The sequence below is a fragment of the Sceloporus occidentalis genome, unplaced genomic scaffold (assembly GCF_023333645.1).
Source record: "Sceloporus occidentalis isolate IW3139 unplaced genomic scaffold, rSceOcc1.0.p SCAF_8, whole genome shotgun sequence".
NCBI lineage: Eukaryota > Metazoa > Chordata > Lepidosauria > Squamata > Phrynosomatidae > Sceloporus > Sceloporus occidentalis.
The window spans coordinates 45,700,695-45,719,015 of NW_028316988.1; the positions used below are offsets into that span (position 1 = coordinate 45,700,695).

Genomic DNA, 18,321 nt, shown 5'->3' on the forward strand with positions numbered 1-18,321 from the left:
ATGGTTTCTTGCCTATGTTCTGCCATGGTGACATCGGCAAGGCAGTCATCAGTGTGAATTTGGTTTTTTGGAGGAACCCCCCCCCCCAACTCCGCTTCTTTTGAGATCAGTGGGAGGAAAATAGAATCATAGAGCTAGAAGAGACTTATGTCTTCTGCCAGTTCTTGGGCTGCACATAAAGTCAAACCATTCACATGGGTGTAGCTATGAGAGGTGAGAGGAACAAAATGAGAGCACTCCTGCTTCCCATAAGAATTTTGTCTTTCCTAAATGAAATTTACTCCAGCCTCCAAATTTTCAGCATGCAGTAGCCCAACACCTCTGTTGAGCCTTTAGACGCGCACTCTGCAATGCTAGAAATTTGGAGACTGATGGAAAATTTAGTTTGATGGGGACAGAATTCTTATTTTGGGGGGAAATGCCCTTATTTTATCCCTCCCCCAGTAGCTACATCCCTGGCCACCAGTAGCTATATCCCTGACCCTCTACGTGGGCCACTCTATGGATTGAAAAGGAAGGGATAAAGTTGGTTCCTCAGTAGATGACATGGTCCTTGGTGGGCATAGCTGTGTGTCTATGTATATTTGTGTCATTTGAACCCTTCCACCAGGAATTGGCCTGTTCCTGGGATATATTGCCTCTTCCCATGGGTCCACCACTTCCTTCACTATACATCAGCACATGGAATAGCAGCAATACCATACAGATGCATTGGTTTCTCCTTCTGCCTTCAGCAGTCCCTGATATTCCTTCGAATCTGAAGCCAACTTTTGCAATTTTTTTCTCTTCTTGCAGTAAGCTATTTGAAATAATAATAATAATAATAATAATAATAACAACAACAACAACAACTTTTATTTATATCCCACCTACTCCAACCAGGACCGAGGTGAAACCACAGAAGGAGTCGCTTGCATGAGGATTCACCAGGCAGCAAGCACTACAACTGCAAAGCCCATGACTGAGTTTTGTCATTTTAGTGTCACCCAGTCTTAGCATCCGGTAGGTACCACAAATGACACACCTCTGGCCATTGTTTGTACATTCTTCATTCATTTTACAACTCACATACAAGAAAGGATTGTAATGGGAGGGAGTTACATAAACAAATTCACATTCAGCAAACATGGACGCTATACATTTGTGTACACGCAATATATTATGCTCACACTGTTTGCAACAACACTGTTAATTAGAAATTCCCTTTAAAAACACTTCTACTTTGTGCAACTGTTGCTCTCCAGAGGTCTCTTGCTCATTTGTCCCAATGAAATGTCCTACTGCTTGGTGGACAGATTGCTCCTCCATCACCTGCTTGGACACCGAGAACCTCCTTCTCCGGGGAGCCTTTATCTCAAATCATATTTAGCATATTTATAGCACTATTCAAGGGCCTGGACTTAAGGAAGGGATTTGATTGGCGACTGTGAAACCCTTGCCTCTTTGTGGATTCAGAACACAGACCTCGCTCTTCCCTACCTCTCCATTTCTGCAGAAGCGCTGCTAATTCCCACCGTGGCTCATGTTTACATTTCCCACTGGCGCTGCGATTAATAATGTCTTGAAAGTTTGCTCAAAGGCCCAGTTGGAGGATTCCAAGTCTATTTACATTACTTCACCAGCAGGCTGCATTTTCGACTGTAACCCCCTGAGCACCAAAAGAATGTGTGTGCTTTCCCACTGCTTGGTTTAAGCCCCCCACCTGGCAGCTCCATCAAGTTTATTTCAGCCTTTAGCATCCCCCTTCTTTTCTGTCTCTTGGGATTTAAAAAAAAGATACCACAGAGTCTGAGTCCCATCGGCATTCTGCGGGACAGATAGGAATGCCCCGACTATTGCATTCCCATATATGAGGATGAATAGTTAAGAGGAGTTTTCTCTCTGGAAAAAAAGTGAATACCCCTCCACAATATTCTTCTCATTTTTGAATGTCCCAAAGTATTGTAGAATAATCATTCTGCGGAGGGAAACCCCACAAAAAACCTGGTGAAACTACCTTTGAGTCTTCCTTGCCTAAGAAAACGCTTTGAAATTAATGGGGTTGCCATAAGTCGGCAGGTGACTTGAAAGTACACACTTACTCTATTGTATATAGATTGTACAATGTTTGCAAAAAGAAAACCACTGGCTACTATAGCGAGGCAGGTGGGATCTGCAATTAAATGTTGCAGTCTCTCTAGCCAAGGAATGGAGAACATGAGGCCCTTGTAGCCAAACTCCTGTCTGCCATTAGAGATGAAAACAGGGGTCCCAGCTTCTTTATGACCCTAATACAGGACAACTCTCCCTGTAACTGAAATATAGCTTACATCACTTGGTATCCTTTGGTGGGTCCACAGCCAAGTATGGACCAGGACTGACCCTGCTTAGCTTCCAAAATCAGGCAGGACTTCACATTTCGCACAGTTCATCTTTTGTTTTGGAATGAAAACTGGAGGTTCAGTTTACATTATACATTTGTAGATTTACTTTTTCCATGGGAAAGGGAAGGAATACCTGTCCTTGGAAGAAGCAATTTGCATGCTATGTCTTGAGAATCTGATGACTCAGCCACTGGTCCTCCATTTAGCATCTGTTTAGCAATTCTGAAGGACAAATTTACTTTGCTAATCTCCCTTGTATAAAACAGTGCCTCCCTTTTAGCATTGGCTCCACATCGCCGGCCATAGCCTGGTTATGCCTAGAATCTGTGGAGCTAGCATGGGACTGTTCCCCCAAGACTCTTTGTCTCCAAAGCTCCCACATTGAAGGAGGCTGTTATTTCTGTTTGGTTGGACAAAATCTTTAAAAAGCAAGGTCCTCATCTATGCAGAGGATTCTGTGTTTAAACCAGGGATGCACAATTTTCAGGTTTTGGGAGGCTGTATTGGACCATTCCCAATAAGCTTCTGCCACTACTAGCTAAATTCAGTAGTAGTACCCAAGATGCCAGTGTTGTGTAATGGTGTAAGAGCCAGACTAGGGAGCCTAGGGTTCTAGTCCCTGTTCAGCTATGGAAACTCATCGGGTTACCTTGGGCAAGTTACACTCTGAGGAAGGCACAGATAAACCCACTCCAAACCAATCTTGCCAAGAAAACCCCATTATAGGGTTACCTTAAGAACTGGAAATTACTTAAAGGCACACAACAACAAGCCAAGGTTCACACTAAAATATGGCAGCAATTGCTGTGACTTTTGTGCAGGAGGATAGAGGAATGTCCTTCATGTCTTAAAGCACTTCAAACCAGTTGAGGAGTGGCGAGAATACATTTGGTGATGTTTGCAGACCCAATTCCAGACTATTTATGTGCATTACGTACCTCCTTGTGCAGTGACCTTCACCCTGGCTGCATAAAAGCAGGGTTGTGAGCACATCCCTACCTCTTGGCCATTGATTGCCTGGGGGGTGTGCCTGGCATGCTCAACTGCCTTTTCACATTTGGAGGAAAAGGACCAGCCTTGCATTCTGTGGATGGCTGAGAGTGTGCATGCGGTTGTGCCCATGAGCCTCCCAAGTGGCCTAGGGAAGTATTGGGAAAGAAGGAGTAGGCTCTCTTACTTTGGTTTTTTGTGGGTTTTTCGGGCTATGTGGCCATGTTCTAGCAGAGTTTCTTTCTGACGTTTCGCCAGCATCTCTGAAGATGCCAGCCACAGATGCTGGCAAAACGTCAGAAACTCTGCTAGAACATGGCCACATAGCCCGAAAAACCCACAAAAAACTATGGATGCCAGCCATGAAAGCCTTCGACTTCTCTTACTTTGGACGACACTCTATGTAAATACAGTAATGAGGACTTGTGTTCCACCAACATCTGCTGAGGATGGCCCCATGCGCCATGCACATCTTGCAGTTCCCCATTCGGGTATAATGGCAGTCTCTTCTATAATTTATGCAACTGACCTGCAGTTGTGTGTTGAATCACAGACATCCTAGGGTAACTGTTATTCTTTTAAAGTGAAAATTGTATGCCAGTATATAATTGATCTGTACAGTTTATATCAGAGATAACAATTTTGGGACCTCACGTGGTGTTGCGCTGCAATCTTTCTCACGCTACCCCTTTGCTGGCTAGAGCTGATGGGTACTGTAATCTAATAACATTGGGAAAGCCACAGGTTGCTCACCCCTTGTTTACATCCTTCCACACATCATTTATACCAATGGTGCACAAGGATGTGCAACGGAGGCTCCTGCTCTGGCATTGCACCACAGTGTTCTCTGAGTGTGAAGAGATATCATGCTCAGGAGCTCCTAACTTGCTATCTCATCTCGAATTGTGACAGCTTCTTCAAAGGAGAGAGGATATCGTTCCATATCTTCTGGTGATTTTTCATGAACCATTTCCTCCTTTAAGGGCTTTAAGGACATGTTCTTCTTCTGTGGCTGTAACACACTGGAAGTAGAAGCCTTTCGGAACGTAGAAAGCCTCTTCCGAAAGTTGCCTCCAGAGAAGAAATAGAGAAGTGGATCAAAGCAACAATTGAAAGCTGCAAGGGAAAGGGTTATCACCACGGATTTCTGCATGTAGAGCTTATCCTCACAACTGGCATCCTTTCTCATCATAAAATGGATGTGTACGGTGCGCTGGACATGATATGGAGTGAAGCTCAACAAGAACACAATGGTCACAATGACCATCATCCAGACAGCTTTTTTATGTGATCCTGCACTCTTGTGCAATGGATTTTTCAGCAAGGTCCTTATGATCATGGTATAGCAGACAACAATAGTGGCAAAAGGGAAAATAAAACCAACAAGCAATGCAATGTAATGCAGGACCACTAATTTTAACATCTGCTCCATTTGCGGAGGCTCAAAGCATTTACTCTTGTTTGTCTTACTGTCGGGGTACGAGCCTCTCATCAAAAATGGTGAGGTTGTCAACGTCACAAAGATCCAAATCGCAATGGAGAGCAATAAGGCTTTTCTCTCTGTTATGAAATGGATGTTGCGGATTGGGAAAACAATGGCAATGCAGCGGAAGAAGCTCATGGCTGTCATGAAGAGGATGCTACTGTACAAGTTGACGTACATCGCATATGAACTGATCCGGCATAAGAAGTCACCAAAGAACCAGTTGCCTCTATGGACATAGTATACCACCCGAAGAGGGAGCGTGCATACAAACAGCAGGTCTGAAATAGCAAGATTGAACATGTATATCTGGAACGCCGTCTTCTCATGGTACGTCCTTATAAGAACACACAACACAAAGCCATTTTCGACAAAACCCAATACAGAGATCACAGAGTAGGTTATGGGGTACACTTGACTTCTGAACTCATCAATGGTGGCATTGCATGTTAGATTGGATGTCATATTTCCACTGGGAGCCATTGAGTCTAACTCAAATCCTGCAGTAGAAAGGTGGGAGAGAAAACAGAAATAGATGTATAATGAGTGTTGGCTTTATTCAACATTTACAACTGTTGACTATGAAAGGGATGATTACAGGGCTTAGATTAGTTAGTGGGGCAAATATTAAGAATACGATTGGAGAAATCCATAGTCTGAGCAATCTTGTAGAAATCTCAAGTTAGTGACTCCTAGACATGATGAAAACAAAATTAGGAGTTATTTAATTACGCTATGGGTTACTTGAGTAGAAGATTATTAAAAATTCTAATTACTTTTGATACATGTATCATAAAACTATGTATAAAAATGCAACCAGCACGGTATAATGGTTTGAGTGTTCGGTTTGAGATCCCTATCTATCCAAAGAAACCCATGGGTTTGAATCCCCATCTAGCCATGGAAACCCACTGGACAACCTTGAGCAAGTCATCCTCTGTCTGCCCAAAAGGAAGGCAATGACAAACTTATAAATCTTGTCAAAAAACCCAGTTGTAGGGTCACCATGAGTTGGAGCAGACTTGAAGGCACATGACGACAACAACAATAATCCATCTTCAACCAGGTATCTCCCTACCCCCAATATACCATAGAGGTAGGAATATAGAAAAGAAACTTCTTAGATAGTGCCTACTGTGATATGTGCATGCATCCGCCATAGCAGGTCTAGAAAACCTATTCTTATCAGCCCCCTTGCCAGCATGGCCAGTGATGGGGATGATGCCAATAGTCAACAGCAACATCTATATGGTCAAACCAATCTATGAAGCTGGCATAATTGACCAACTTCTTGGTCCTCTTGCTTGTCCTGACTGCTCTTGGTTCCATATGAAGCAAACTCAGACTGAGACAAGGGAAGAAAAGAGGCAGCAATCCCTATGCACTTTTTCTTCTGCTTCTGGAAAGCGATGTGGATTGGCACCAGACAGAGAACGGAACAAGCTCACTATGGCATCTTGACCAAGGCCACTGCCTCACACTTCAACACCTGGAACATGAGGTCCTTTCATACTACAGAATCATAGCACTATGGCTCTACTTTAATTGCCACAGTTCATTTTCTGGAATCCTGGGGGTTTTGTTTTAGGGAGGAGCACTCAGAATTCAGGGGAAAGAGTGCTGAGGATACAGTGGGTGGCCGAAAAGACAAAACAAAACTAGAACGGATGAAGCCTGAACTCCCATTGGAAGCCAAAAGGGTATGAGCCATTAAAAGTATCTCATTCTCTGCAATACTATAAATTAAATTTGAGGATCAAAGAAAAATGCCATGGGGGGGGGGAATGCTTATTACAGGGCAATGCCCTCATCGCCCTCTGATACCCACAACCCCGTCTTTTACTGCAGCAAGGATTCCCAATCTCTACACTGGTAGGGATGTGCCAGGGCAGCAACAACTAATCTTCTGTTCCAGGCTGTGCATCTGCCAAGTGAGTTGGTATGATTGGCAAGATGATTCCTTGCATGGAAACTGACACGTCCTGTCCTGCATTCTGCTAGTTACTTATTTAGTATCTATTATTTATTATCGGGGGCATAAGACAACCAGAAGGGGGCGATCCTGGCTAATAATCCTGATTTTTCATTGCAAAGTCAAAGAAATGATTGTTTCCCCTTTGGCACTTGGAGGCTTCCCCTCCCTCTTCCCCACAGAGAGCAGACAGAAATGATGTTTTCCTCCAGTACCAGTCTGAGAAGCTGGGAACCGGCCTCTGGAAAGGAAGATGCTCAGTTTTGCCTTGCGTAGGGAATTATGTGCAGAGAGAAAGGCAGTTTTAAGATGTCATAATGATTAGGATTTCCAGCTCAAGGTTCACCCCAGGCGCTATGCTTCCCAAGCCAACATGTGAGACCTGGGGCAGCCCCAGTGATGCCACTAAGCGTTGTGCATTAAATAGCAACCACAACCGCTCACAGCTTGTCACTCAAACACAAACACATATACACACAGGGTGAGAGAACAGATTATCCTATTTCGAAATGAAGACGGAAATCTTAGCTAAGGGGGCTATTCTCATAGTGACATGAAATGAGAAGATTATTCCTTCTCACTGACTTGGGGAGCTGGGGTAAGGAGCATTTAATGGAGCCTATTTGCACCTATCCAGAAGGTGGGTGCAGAGCAAATACAGTGCGTACTATGCTACTTGTAATCCAAAAATAGCCAAAAGATTCCAAACTCGGAGCTTCGAAGCATTGTGTTGGCACTCAAAAAGATTAGGATTTTAGAACATTTTGGATTTTCAGATAAGGGATACTCAACCTTTTCAATTAATATAAAAGCCTAATGATGGAAGGATAGCAAGGAGGGGATGTGGTTCCAGAACCAAGGGGAAACCATTGAGAATACCCTATCATGCATTCTCTCTAAGGGGTTATTCAGATGGTGAAAATAATCCAGGCAAAATCTGGGTTGAATCTCTGTTGTTCACACACATTCTGATTAAGTTTTTTTGGGGGGGAGGCTACCAAAAACCCCACTTAACCCAGGATAATCAATATTGGGGGTTTTCCTCCAAGTTTTTCAAACGGATTTGCATTCTTGGCTGTGTAAATAACTGATGTGAATAGACGTGGGATAATACTCTGCATGCTTTGAACATGTTTTGAATGCATTTGCATCATCAATTCCGTCTTTATCCGAGTTCTGGCACATGTGAGCAACAGAACTTGCAGAGATGCAGATGGAGGCAGTTCTATGGAACAACAACTCTGGACTGCATAAGATTATTCACATTGTTGTGCTAAAAACACCAACATGTGAAAGATTCCTTAGATGCCTATGAAGGCTGTGGGGTTGAAAGAAGGGCCTCTGTTAGGACCACAGGAACCTCAAAGGACTATATGGAGAGATAATGTATGTCATGTAGGCTTGATCGAAGGCATAGAGGAATTTATAGGCTTTAAGGAGCCTTGGTGGTGCAGGGGTTAAATGCCAAAAGGTTGTGAGTTCAATCCTGCAGGGCTCTAGGTTGACTCAGCCTTCCATCCTTTCGTAGTTTGGTTAAATGAGTACCCAGCTTGTTGGGGGCAATTGGCTAACACATTGTAAACCACTTAAAGAGTGCTATAAAGTGGTATAGAAATGTAAGTGCCATTGCTATTATAGGTTATAATCATCGTTTTGACTTGTGCTCGGAAACAGACCGGCAGACAGTGGAGGTGCCACAGCAAGGAAGTCGTGTGTTCTCTGTAACCATTAACAATCCGGATGGAGCTCTTTGTACCAGCTCAGATTTCTGAATACTCTTCAAAAGCAGCCCCATATAAAGTGCACTGTAGTAATCTAAATGGATGCAACTAAGGCATGAGTCTCCATGGGCACATCTGGCACCTCTAGGAATGGCTGCAATTGGTTTGTGAATAGGAGGCATTGGGGATTTTTGGAGAAGGGACAAACCTGGCTGCGGAGTTGGTGGTGAATTTGCCCATCCTTTCAGTAGGATAAGTGGAAAGGCTGATGTGGTAAGCCTGGAGAAGGACTATTGAAAAGTCATTGGCAAAGAACACCTTTTTTTACATTAAAGATCCCAGGTCTCAACCCTTCTCAGATCTGAATGGTCATTTCCAGACAGGGCTGAGAAAACCTCCAGTCTAAAACCTTGGAGAGCAGCCTTCGGTGAGTGCAAAATGGATACCTTAACGCTCCGTTTAAAGCAGCGGCTTCTTGTTTTCTGATTCTGATCAGCCGTAGGAGAACCTTAACACTGAACATGCAATTGGCAATGATTTTATCTGTTTCAAAGAAAACAGATAAAGAGTTGCACCGAGAGGAGCCAAAACTGAAACCACAAAGTGCTATTAGAAATAAGGGTGTATCCACTTGGACCAGCCCCAAGGTGTTTATTTCTAAATTGCAATACCATTTAGAAAAATGAATCACATCGATATCGATCTTACATGTGTTCAAAGGCAAGTCCCCCTGGATCGGATATTCTCTTCCAGCTAAGTAGGCCAAGAACTGCCAATGTTTATGTCTGGAAGCTACTCAGTACTCTCTGAATTTCTCATCTCTTTCTGATCTCTTTCACACTACAGGCATATATTTCTCATTTTGTACAAAGGTTTTTATGCTAAGCCCCCCTTTTCTTTCTTCTCCTCTGTCCAGTTGGAAGTTTTTAAGCCGCATTGGTCAAGGGAAGATGGCGAAAGGCGGCTGGAGAAACAGACTGTCAATGTCAGTTTTCTGCAGCAGAAAATAATGCAATAAACCAAGTTTGAGCTGGGAAGAGCAGCATTCCTCCCGGGATGTTAACTATATGAATACTAACCCATCATATAAATAGAAAGAAATCTTGAATTTTGTGGACCTGGGTTTGCCAAACAAGTCGTACGATAGCTTTTGGACGATACTATAATAATTGTCGTGGCGGTCATTTTTTGCTTTACAAAGGAAATCTTCATGGCCCTAAAAACCAAAGCACTAAATGTGTTGTACAGTTTGCTCTACTTCTATTTATTCAATATGTTTCTCTTGTCATTATTATCTGTCACCTGATTTTAATTTACAAATGGCTGCACCGTCTGTCTAAGGAAGACTTAAAGTGGGAATCCTTTCCAATAAACAGGGAGTGATACTTTTATATCAGCAGTAAATCTTCAAACGGGTTGCATTCCCCAGTTTTTAATATTAGACTGATTTCCTTTTTTGTCCTTTTGCTCTTCTAAGGCACATGCCAGCAATGTTAAAAACACTCCAAGCCCTTTATGCTTCTGTGCTTCAGCTCATTTTAGAGCTTGAACAGGTTTCTTTGCAAACTGAAGAAGTGGAAGCTATAAACCTCTTCTTCTGTGTATGTTTTATATGCAAACTTGTTTTGTAAGACTAGTTATGCTATATCTGTATCTGCATTTATCGCTCGCTCTTGGATGCATAACATAACTAGTTCTATGAGAAACTTTGCATAAAACTTTGCATTTCCTGGTAGACTTAGAAAAAAATCTTCCTCGCTGCAGTCACTAATTTTAAAACAACAGAAACAAAAGCCCCTATTAAGCCATTTCTTTAATGTGCGGTTTCTCATTTTTGCTTATTAAATGTGGCTCCTTTGTTATTATCTGCAGTCTGTCTGCTGCAAATTGATTTAATCTTGATTGCAAGCAGTTCTGGTGTTTATTGAGGGGAGAATATGGTGAAAATCTTTCCCATTACATACAGAAGAATAATTTTCATATCAGTCCAAAAGCATCTGAGGAAGTTGACTTAAGTTTACGAAACCTCATGCTGCCAACTTCTTTCTTTATGTGCTCCAAGACCTCTCTATGAACTTTCATATCAATTGTTTCATATCAATCGTTCGGTGATCATAGCATGCTAGAATAGGTGATTTCAGACTATCTCCTTATCAATCTTGATTTGCAATTCAGATACCTTTCATTTTACCATTCATACTGAGCTGCGGCCCCACAGTTTTCTTGGTCCTTCTGCTGCTTTGAACCCTCTTTTGTTGAGCCCCGCTTCCCTAGACAGTCTCAGCTCATTCTGAGCTTTAGCTTTCCTTATGCTATTCCTGCAAGTTTAGGGTACAAATTTGTATTCTTTCTTCTTCCTTCCATTCTTGACACACACTTCCCCTTCAATTCCTCAGAAATGTTACTGTTGTAAGAACAAGGGAGAAATACGGAGCTTCAAAAGCTTGCAACAAGTATATTGTGCATTTCGGTTGGCCAATAAAGGTATCACTGTTTGGTGGATTTTCATTTGAATTTGCTAAATGCCCAACACAGCTACCCCCTTTTAAAGAAATATGATAACTATAAGAACAACTATAGGATAACTGTGATAACAATATGAACAAGGGGGAAATATGATAATAAAACTTAGAGCAAAATATCCCAAGGTTTGGTGGAAAATGTTATACAACTTCGGTTGAAGGGAGAGAAAGTAATGGGCTGGATCCAACATTGTTCAAATCTAGCTTACAATGGGTTGGATGCATATGTTGTCATTTGCATTGTATTCTCAGGCCTGAATTATGTTTCGAGTCAAAATACTGTCCTACATAGAGAAGACCCACTGAAATGACTAAAATCCCATTGCTGTCAATGTGCCTACTGTAAATTTAACCAAGGGTGCATCTGTTGTCATTGTTGGTTGCCTTCAAGTCATTTCAGACTTATGGCGAACCTAAGGTGAACTATTCATGGGGTTTTCTTTTTCAGAGGATGTTTTTCTTTTCTAGTTTAAATACACACACACACTCACACATATATATGCGCGCATGCACATGTTGGGAAGGAATTCACCCATATATGCCTAGCCCTACTGCACATAAAACTTTCCACACTTAAAGTACAGCCGCTGTTTTTATCTGTGATGGCCATGATCCAACAAAAACACAGCCACGAAGTCAGAAGTTTTTCAAGCACTGTTTGGCCCTGAGATTCCAAAGAAATCAAAGTTATCTAAAACCTCTCACTATGGATTCATCCATTAAAGGCCTGGCTGAGCAGTGTGGGTGCGGGTGTTAATGGATTTTCTGAGCAGGATAGGAGAGAAAAGGCTTTTAGGAATATTAAGTTACATTAACACACATAAACACACAGACACACACGTTATATGTCTTGCTTATATTGTAGGAAGTGATGCATGATATGATCGATTCAAGGTGCTGGTCTTGACCCATAATGTCCCCAATGGCTTGGGGCCATGACAGCTGAAAGACTTTCCTCTTCCTTATGAGTCCACCCCAAATCTTAGATCTTCAGTAGATGGCTTGTTATGCGGTTCTTAAAATTAAGGGTATCTGATCTGGCTGTTTTAAAAAATGTTTTTTAATTTGAAGTCGAAGGCTTTCATGGCCAGCAGCCATAGTTTTTTGTGGTTTTTCAGGCTATGTGGCCATGTTCTAGAAGAGTTTATTCCTGATGTTTCACTAGCATCTGTGGTTGGCAACTTCAGAGAATGCTGGCATGGAAGAGAGTGGGGTATATATATATATATATACACACACACACACACACACACACACACACACACACTCAGGGTCACACAGTATATATTGCTGTTTTAGGTCTGGGACAGACTGCCCGAAAAGGGCTGCCTACCGGCGGCCTTTTTTCCTCAAGAGGGGAAAAAGCATGGCTTCCCTCCGCAGGAAAAAGAACCCAAGAAAAGCAGGTTCTTTTAAAGCCGCAGGGGTGGTGCAACAAGTGCGCCACTGGCATATTTGTTACGTAAGCGCCATGCGGCAATGTGCGGATGCCGTGTGACACTTACGTAACAATGGCAGCACCTGTGTACACAGGGCACCACCATTGTAATGGTGCCAGTACGTACTAGGGTTAGGGAACCGTCTGGTTGCCGCACGGTCCCTAATCCTAGTATCGGCCCTGGTATGCTGCTTATTGGTAGTATGTACCGGGCCTTAGTTACATAAGTTTGTGAGTGTCAGCATGGTGTAGTGGCTTGAGTGTTGGACTTGAACACTGGGAGATTCAAATCCCCAGCCATGGGAACCCATTGTATGATTTTAGGCAAGTCACACTCTCTCAACCTCAGAGGAAGGCAACCCCTCTCTGAATAAATTATGATGAGAAACGCCATGATAGATTCACCTTAGAGTTGCCTTAAGTCAGAATTGACTTGAAGGCACACAGCAGCAAACAGATTTAAGGTTTTGACTGTGTTCTTCCATTGAACACTGTCTCAGGAGGCCTGGTGGGAGAATAGATTATAAATGCCTTATGTCTTAAATAAGTATGATCAGTGCTTGGGAAGTTACAATTAATTTTGGTTATAGTTGAAAACCTACTCCAAAGTACATAGTATATATAAATAAATAGTTAATATTATACTTACAGTACTTGTTACAAAAGCAACTTTTATTCTCCCTCTCAATAATACTTCAGAGCACGGTTGTGCTGGAAATATCCATATACGGTAGATGCTACAAGCGATTGACCTGTGGTACAAAATGCATGTTGTATAAAACATGCATTTCTCTTCTTCACTTTGGGATCACATTGGGTTCAGACTATCTGAAAGACTATTTCCATATATAAGCCAAGGCATGCATTATGATCTGCAGCATAGGACAGAGCCTTTTCCATAGCTGCTGCCACACTGTGGAACTTCATTCCATGGGAGATTTCACAAGGTTCACTTATACAATAAGTGAACATAATACAAGGAAGCACCATGGACCAACACTTCAACTCTATGAGTTTCTCTACTAGGGTTGATAGGCCAAAACTATCTGAGATCTCAGGGCCCAAACCTGAGACTCAAGTGGCTCTTGTAATGCCACATAGGATGGACCTTGGTGAAGCTAAAAGAAGCAACCCTCAGTGGTATCATTAAGAATGACACCTTAAGCATCAACCACATGGCACACAATGGATAAAATGACTCCTATTGGTTTGCAACTCCTACCATGGAGCTATCCTAAAGTAGGTTTTCAGAATTACATTTTTGTCTCCGTAATCCTGATGCAGACATCAGTTCCTAGGGTTATTTGGAATCCTATTTGTCATGCAGAATGATTTTTTTCCAAACAAATAAATACATTTCACTAAAGAAGACAAGTCATAAAGCTGCCATCTTGTTTAATGGGGGATGTCGGGAAGCCAAGAAATGGGTCAAAAGGGCAGCATGGAAAATCCGGAGGAGCAACTCTGATTCAACAGCTAAAGATTTCATTCATTTGAAGGATTGTACAATTTTGGCATGTTACGAAAAGACTTGTCATCTGAAGCATCCCTGGCCCTCTTTGGAATGTACACTTAAATCACTTAAATCAGGAATGGGAATTGTGAGGCCCTGCACATGTTGCTGTTGCTGGACTGCAGCTCTCTTTACTCCTCACTATTGGCTATTCTGGTGTACCGCTATTATAGTTTCCATGGGACTGTTTCATAAATGGCTATTGCAAACACAATTGTTGTTGTTGTGTGCCTTCAAGTCATTTCTGTCATATGGCAACCCTAAGGGAAACCTATCAAGGGATTTTCTTGTTCAGAGGAGGCGACTTGCCCAAGTTCTCCCAGTGGGTTTCATGGCCAAGCTGGAATTGAACCCTGGTCTCCAGAGTCTTAGTCCAGCACTCAAACCACTCTCACAAATACCTAAGTTTAAACAATTTGCAGGTCTATATAGTTTTAAAAGAGCATCAGCATCCAAATGTCTGAAGGTTTGCAGGGCTTCTAAAACAGAGGCGTACCTTTGGACATTTGAATATACTGAACAACAGCAAAAGCTTGGTGACGCCACTCTTGTCAGTTGTAGATGTCAAGCTAAAACCCTTTGGGACCCTTCCCACCATGAACTTTGTCCACCTCCCACCAACAAGACTCAAGTTGTGTATGTGTGTTCTGAGTGTGACTGTGTGTCGATTATGGGGTGTGTGTGAGTCTTCAACCTTTTTCCTTTCTATGCTTGCAGATATGTAGATATGATCGCTGAGTGGAGACTGTTGCAGTGCTTGGAGGAGGAAAGAGGGCAGAAAGGAGACCAGACGGTGCTCCCAACTTTTCGATCTTCCCTTCCATTTCATCTATTCCTTCCTAGCCAACATCACTTTCTTTCTTTTTCTCGTCTTCTATCCCATCACTCTATCCTCTATCATTCTTCTCCTTTTTTGATTCTGCCCTTAGTGGACTTTCTTGGGGCTACAGCTGGTGCACATCACCAACAACAAAAAATTGTGACACCACATTTACTGAATGAGGATGCAAAGGTAACCTGTTCCAACCTCCAACGAATAATTTGGAGTGCAGGGCACACATTTAAAAAAACCCAGTTTTTCTATTGCAGAGTTAAAAAAAAGGTTTTTGTTTTTATTTTTTCAAATGGCTTTAAAGCCTGCAGGCATCGAAAAGAAATGCTTTCACTTCAAAGCTAGAGAAACGTATGTGTTCCAACAGGATCAGGAGCAAGGTAAATATGAATTATTTTACAGGTGTGGATTCAGCCTAGGTCATTTTCGATACATCTGCAAATTATAGACTCCAAATTGTCTAACAAGAAGAATGACTAAAAGTTGACGGTCCTAAATTAGGTTTCTGAGATGAATGCTCAGGAGCGGAAACAGGAGCAGACTTGTGTGTAAAAGGACTTGTGAGCATGGCACTGGAGATGATCACAAATTTCCATGGTCAGCACATACCCATAATCTGTTTGTGACCTGTTTCAAAGCTTTATGTCCACCTATTTTTTGCATTTGGTTGTAGTCTACAAAATTTTTGTCAAAATCAAAGTAGATGCCACAAGTATGACACATCTTTTCTTCTGCATTACGCTGCATTCATTCTAGAGAAGATTAAGGTATGCTTGCTCACCTCTTATCAAGATGGAATACTGTGCATATTTCAGCCCCAAATACTTAAAGCATTGTCAGTTATTTATTATAATTTAAACTGAACTTGTCACCTTATCTCCATACCTACAAGTTTTGCATTCCTGTTGCTACTCTCACACACAGCCTGCTTATATAGATCTGGCCCTGGACCCTCCACTCCATGCATCTGAGGAAACAGACTCAAGTCTACAAAAGCTCATGCTACCAGCTTCTTGCTTTCTGTTAGTCTCAAAGGTGCTACAAGATCCCTTCCCATAGTGATTTCCCAGACTAACATGGCCATGTCATTTAATAGTTAGTTACATTTATATTGACTATTTCCTGCAGTGAGCTCAAGGCAGCTGACATGGCTCTCTTCCTCTGCCCTTTATCCTCACAACAACCCTGTGGAGTGGGTCCAGATGAGAAAGAGGGTGACTAATCCAAGGGAATCCAGTAAAGCTCATGGTTCAGTAGGTACTATAACTTATCTGATGCTTAAAGGAGGATGCTACATTGGCTTTTTAGGTGAATGTCTCCGAACCATTAGGTTTCATTTATAAAACATCAACCCACCATCCTGAGCTGTTGTTGTTATTGTGTGCCTTCAAGTAGTTTGCAGCTTATGGTGTCCCTAAGCAGGCAAGTTCTTGGCAAGTTCCTTCAGAGAGGGTTTGCCATTGCCATCCTGAGGCTGAGAGAGTGCAGCTTGCCCAAAGTCTCCCAGTGGGTTTCCATGGACATGCCAAGATTCAAGCCTTGGTTTCCTGAGCCCGACACGCAAATCCCTACACCACATTGTGCCATTAACCACCACCAGTCCATTTACCAAAAGGACTGGCCAATTCACAAAATAACACAAGCCACATGGATTGTGAAACTATTGAACAGGTGTCATTGCAGAGTCCATTTCAGATATCCAGCAATGAACACCCCAAGACTCTCACCTTGGTCTGCAAAGGGCCAAAAGGAAGAGTGCAACATGTGAACAAACGTTCTTGAACAGTTGCCTTCCGGATCTGAATGGACTATTACCATATAATTTGGAGGTATGTCTCTGTTCCTTGTCTGATAACCCAGAGGTGAAGGCAACAATAAACTTAGAAAAAGCTAGCCCATGGCATGGTGTTTTAGTTGAGACTGGGAAGATTTTTACCTTAGGGGTAATTTTTCCCCATTGCTTCACTTGGTGTTGTAAATTCCAATTATTACTTGACAGATAGAACTGATGCTGCAGGTCTGATTATGCGTTGTTAAAAGAGAGAAAACTAGGAGATATAACCACCCTGCAGGTTGCTTCCAGCTGAGAAGACTTTTGAAGAAGCGATAGAAAGACTTTGTTGCTACAAATACCCTTCACCCCGATTTAAAGAGATGAACTTACGTGCCAAGTTTGCGAGTTGTCACTTGGAAGCGTCTCCTCTTCGGCGCTGAGGCTCCTGTTGAAGAAGTGGAGGGAGATAAAGGGATGCGCACACATTCAAAGTGCTGCCGCTTTTGAATTCTGAAAGACCGTTCCTGCTCCTGGCAGTTCACATCCTCCTTTTACAAAGAGAGGAACTCCTTTGTCTCCTGTCTAACAGAGAAGAAGGTTGAAAAATGCAAGCGATCTCTGAGGATGAAGGGAAAGCGAAGGGGAAACAAAGTGCCAAAAAAGGACCCACACCGTGCATTTATAGTCCCTGTATCGTAGCTATGTGTCCATGCTCTCAGCTCAGCTTCCTGGAACTGCAAACTCTATTTAAAAAGAAAACCTGCAATCATGTCCCTCCCTCATTCCTTTGACTTGGGTGGAGCTAAGTCTTCTCACATTAGTAAAAAGAAACATCAGGGAGCATGTCACTTTCACCACAGTCAGCAAGCAGATTGCTTTACCACAGCTTGCTTGCTGCATTCTGTTGCAACTTGTTGACAGTCGAGAGAGTGTGCCTTGGGAGTCTTTGACTTAACATGTCTGTCCTCACTTGTTGAGAGCCAGTGTGGCATAGTAGTCTGAGTGTTGGACCAGAACTCTAGAGATCAGAGTTCGAATCACTGCTAGGCTATGGAAAAACTCTGGGTGACCCCGAGCAAATCATACTCTCTCAGGGACTGTACAGATGAGCAACTGGCTGCCGGCCCTTTTCCCTCCAGATTGGTGCCACAGCAGCTGCAAGCAGCGGCACTGATCCGCTCCTTCTAGGGAGCAAAACGAAGCTGCTCTAAACAGCTTCCTGGAAGGTACATCATAAGTGCTGTGGTGCGGTGTTATGATGCCCCTTCCGTCCAGTGCTATTTGGGTGCTGCACCCAACATGCGTCGTCATGGTATATGCTGTGTGGATGGGCATGCCCCATAATGGTGGCTGGGTGGCGCGGTAAGGGCTTCACCGTGCTTACAGGCTGGCACTTTTTGCCAGTCTGTCGAGCCCCTATGTCTCAGAGGAAAGCAATGGCAAACCCCTTCTGAACAAATCTTGCCAGGAAAACCCTGCGATAGGTTCGCCTTGTTGTTGTTTTTGTGTGTCTTCAAGATTTTCTGACTTATGGTAACCCTATTGTGGGGTTTTCTGGGGCTGAGAGTGTGTGACTCATGGGTTTTAATGGCAGAGTAGGGAATCAAACCCTAATCTCCAGAGTTCTAGTCCTGCACTCAAACCATGACTCCACGCTGGCTCTAGGTTTGTCTTAGGGTCTCCATAATTTGAAGGCATAATTTGTCTTGTTCT

At 42.7% G+C, this 18,321-nt stretch overlaps 1 protein-coding gene across 1 annotated transcript; it reads right to left on the reverse strand.

Moving 5' to 3' along the window:
* Nucleotides 1-3,669: 3,669 nt before the first annotated feature.
* LOC149308814 (cysteinyl leukotriene receptor 1-like) lies at nt 3,670-17,161 on the reverse strand. The gene is made up of 2 exons (XM_089537171.1): nt 16,999-17,161; nt 3,670-5,336 (listed from the first exon to the last, which is right to left on the reverse strand). Exon 2 carries the CDS (start codon nt 5,317-5,319, stop codon nt 4,234-4,236), a length of 1,086 nt encoding a protein of 361 aa, XP_089393297.1. The 5' UTR covers nt 5,320-5,336; nt 16,999-17,161; the 3' UTR covers nt 3,670-4,233.
* Between the last annotated feature and the right edge of the window lie 1,160 nt (nt 17,162-18,321).

Bases quoted from the DNA above. Each gene is read 5' to 3' on its own strand.
- LOC149308814 (XM_089537171.1), bottom strand. From the start codon at position 5,319: ATGGCTCCCAGTGGAAATATGACATCCAATCTAACATGCAATGCCACC.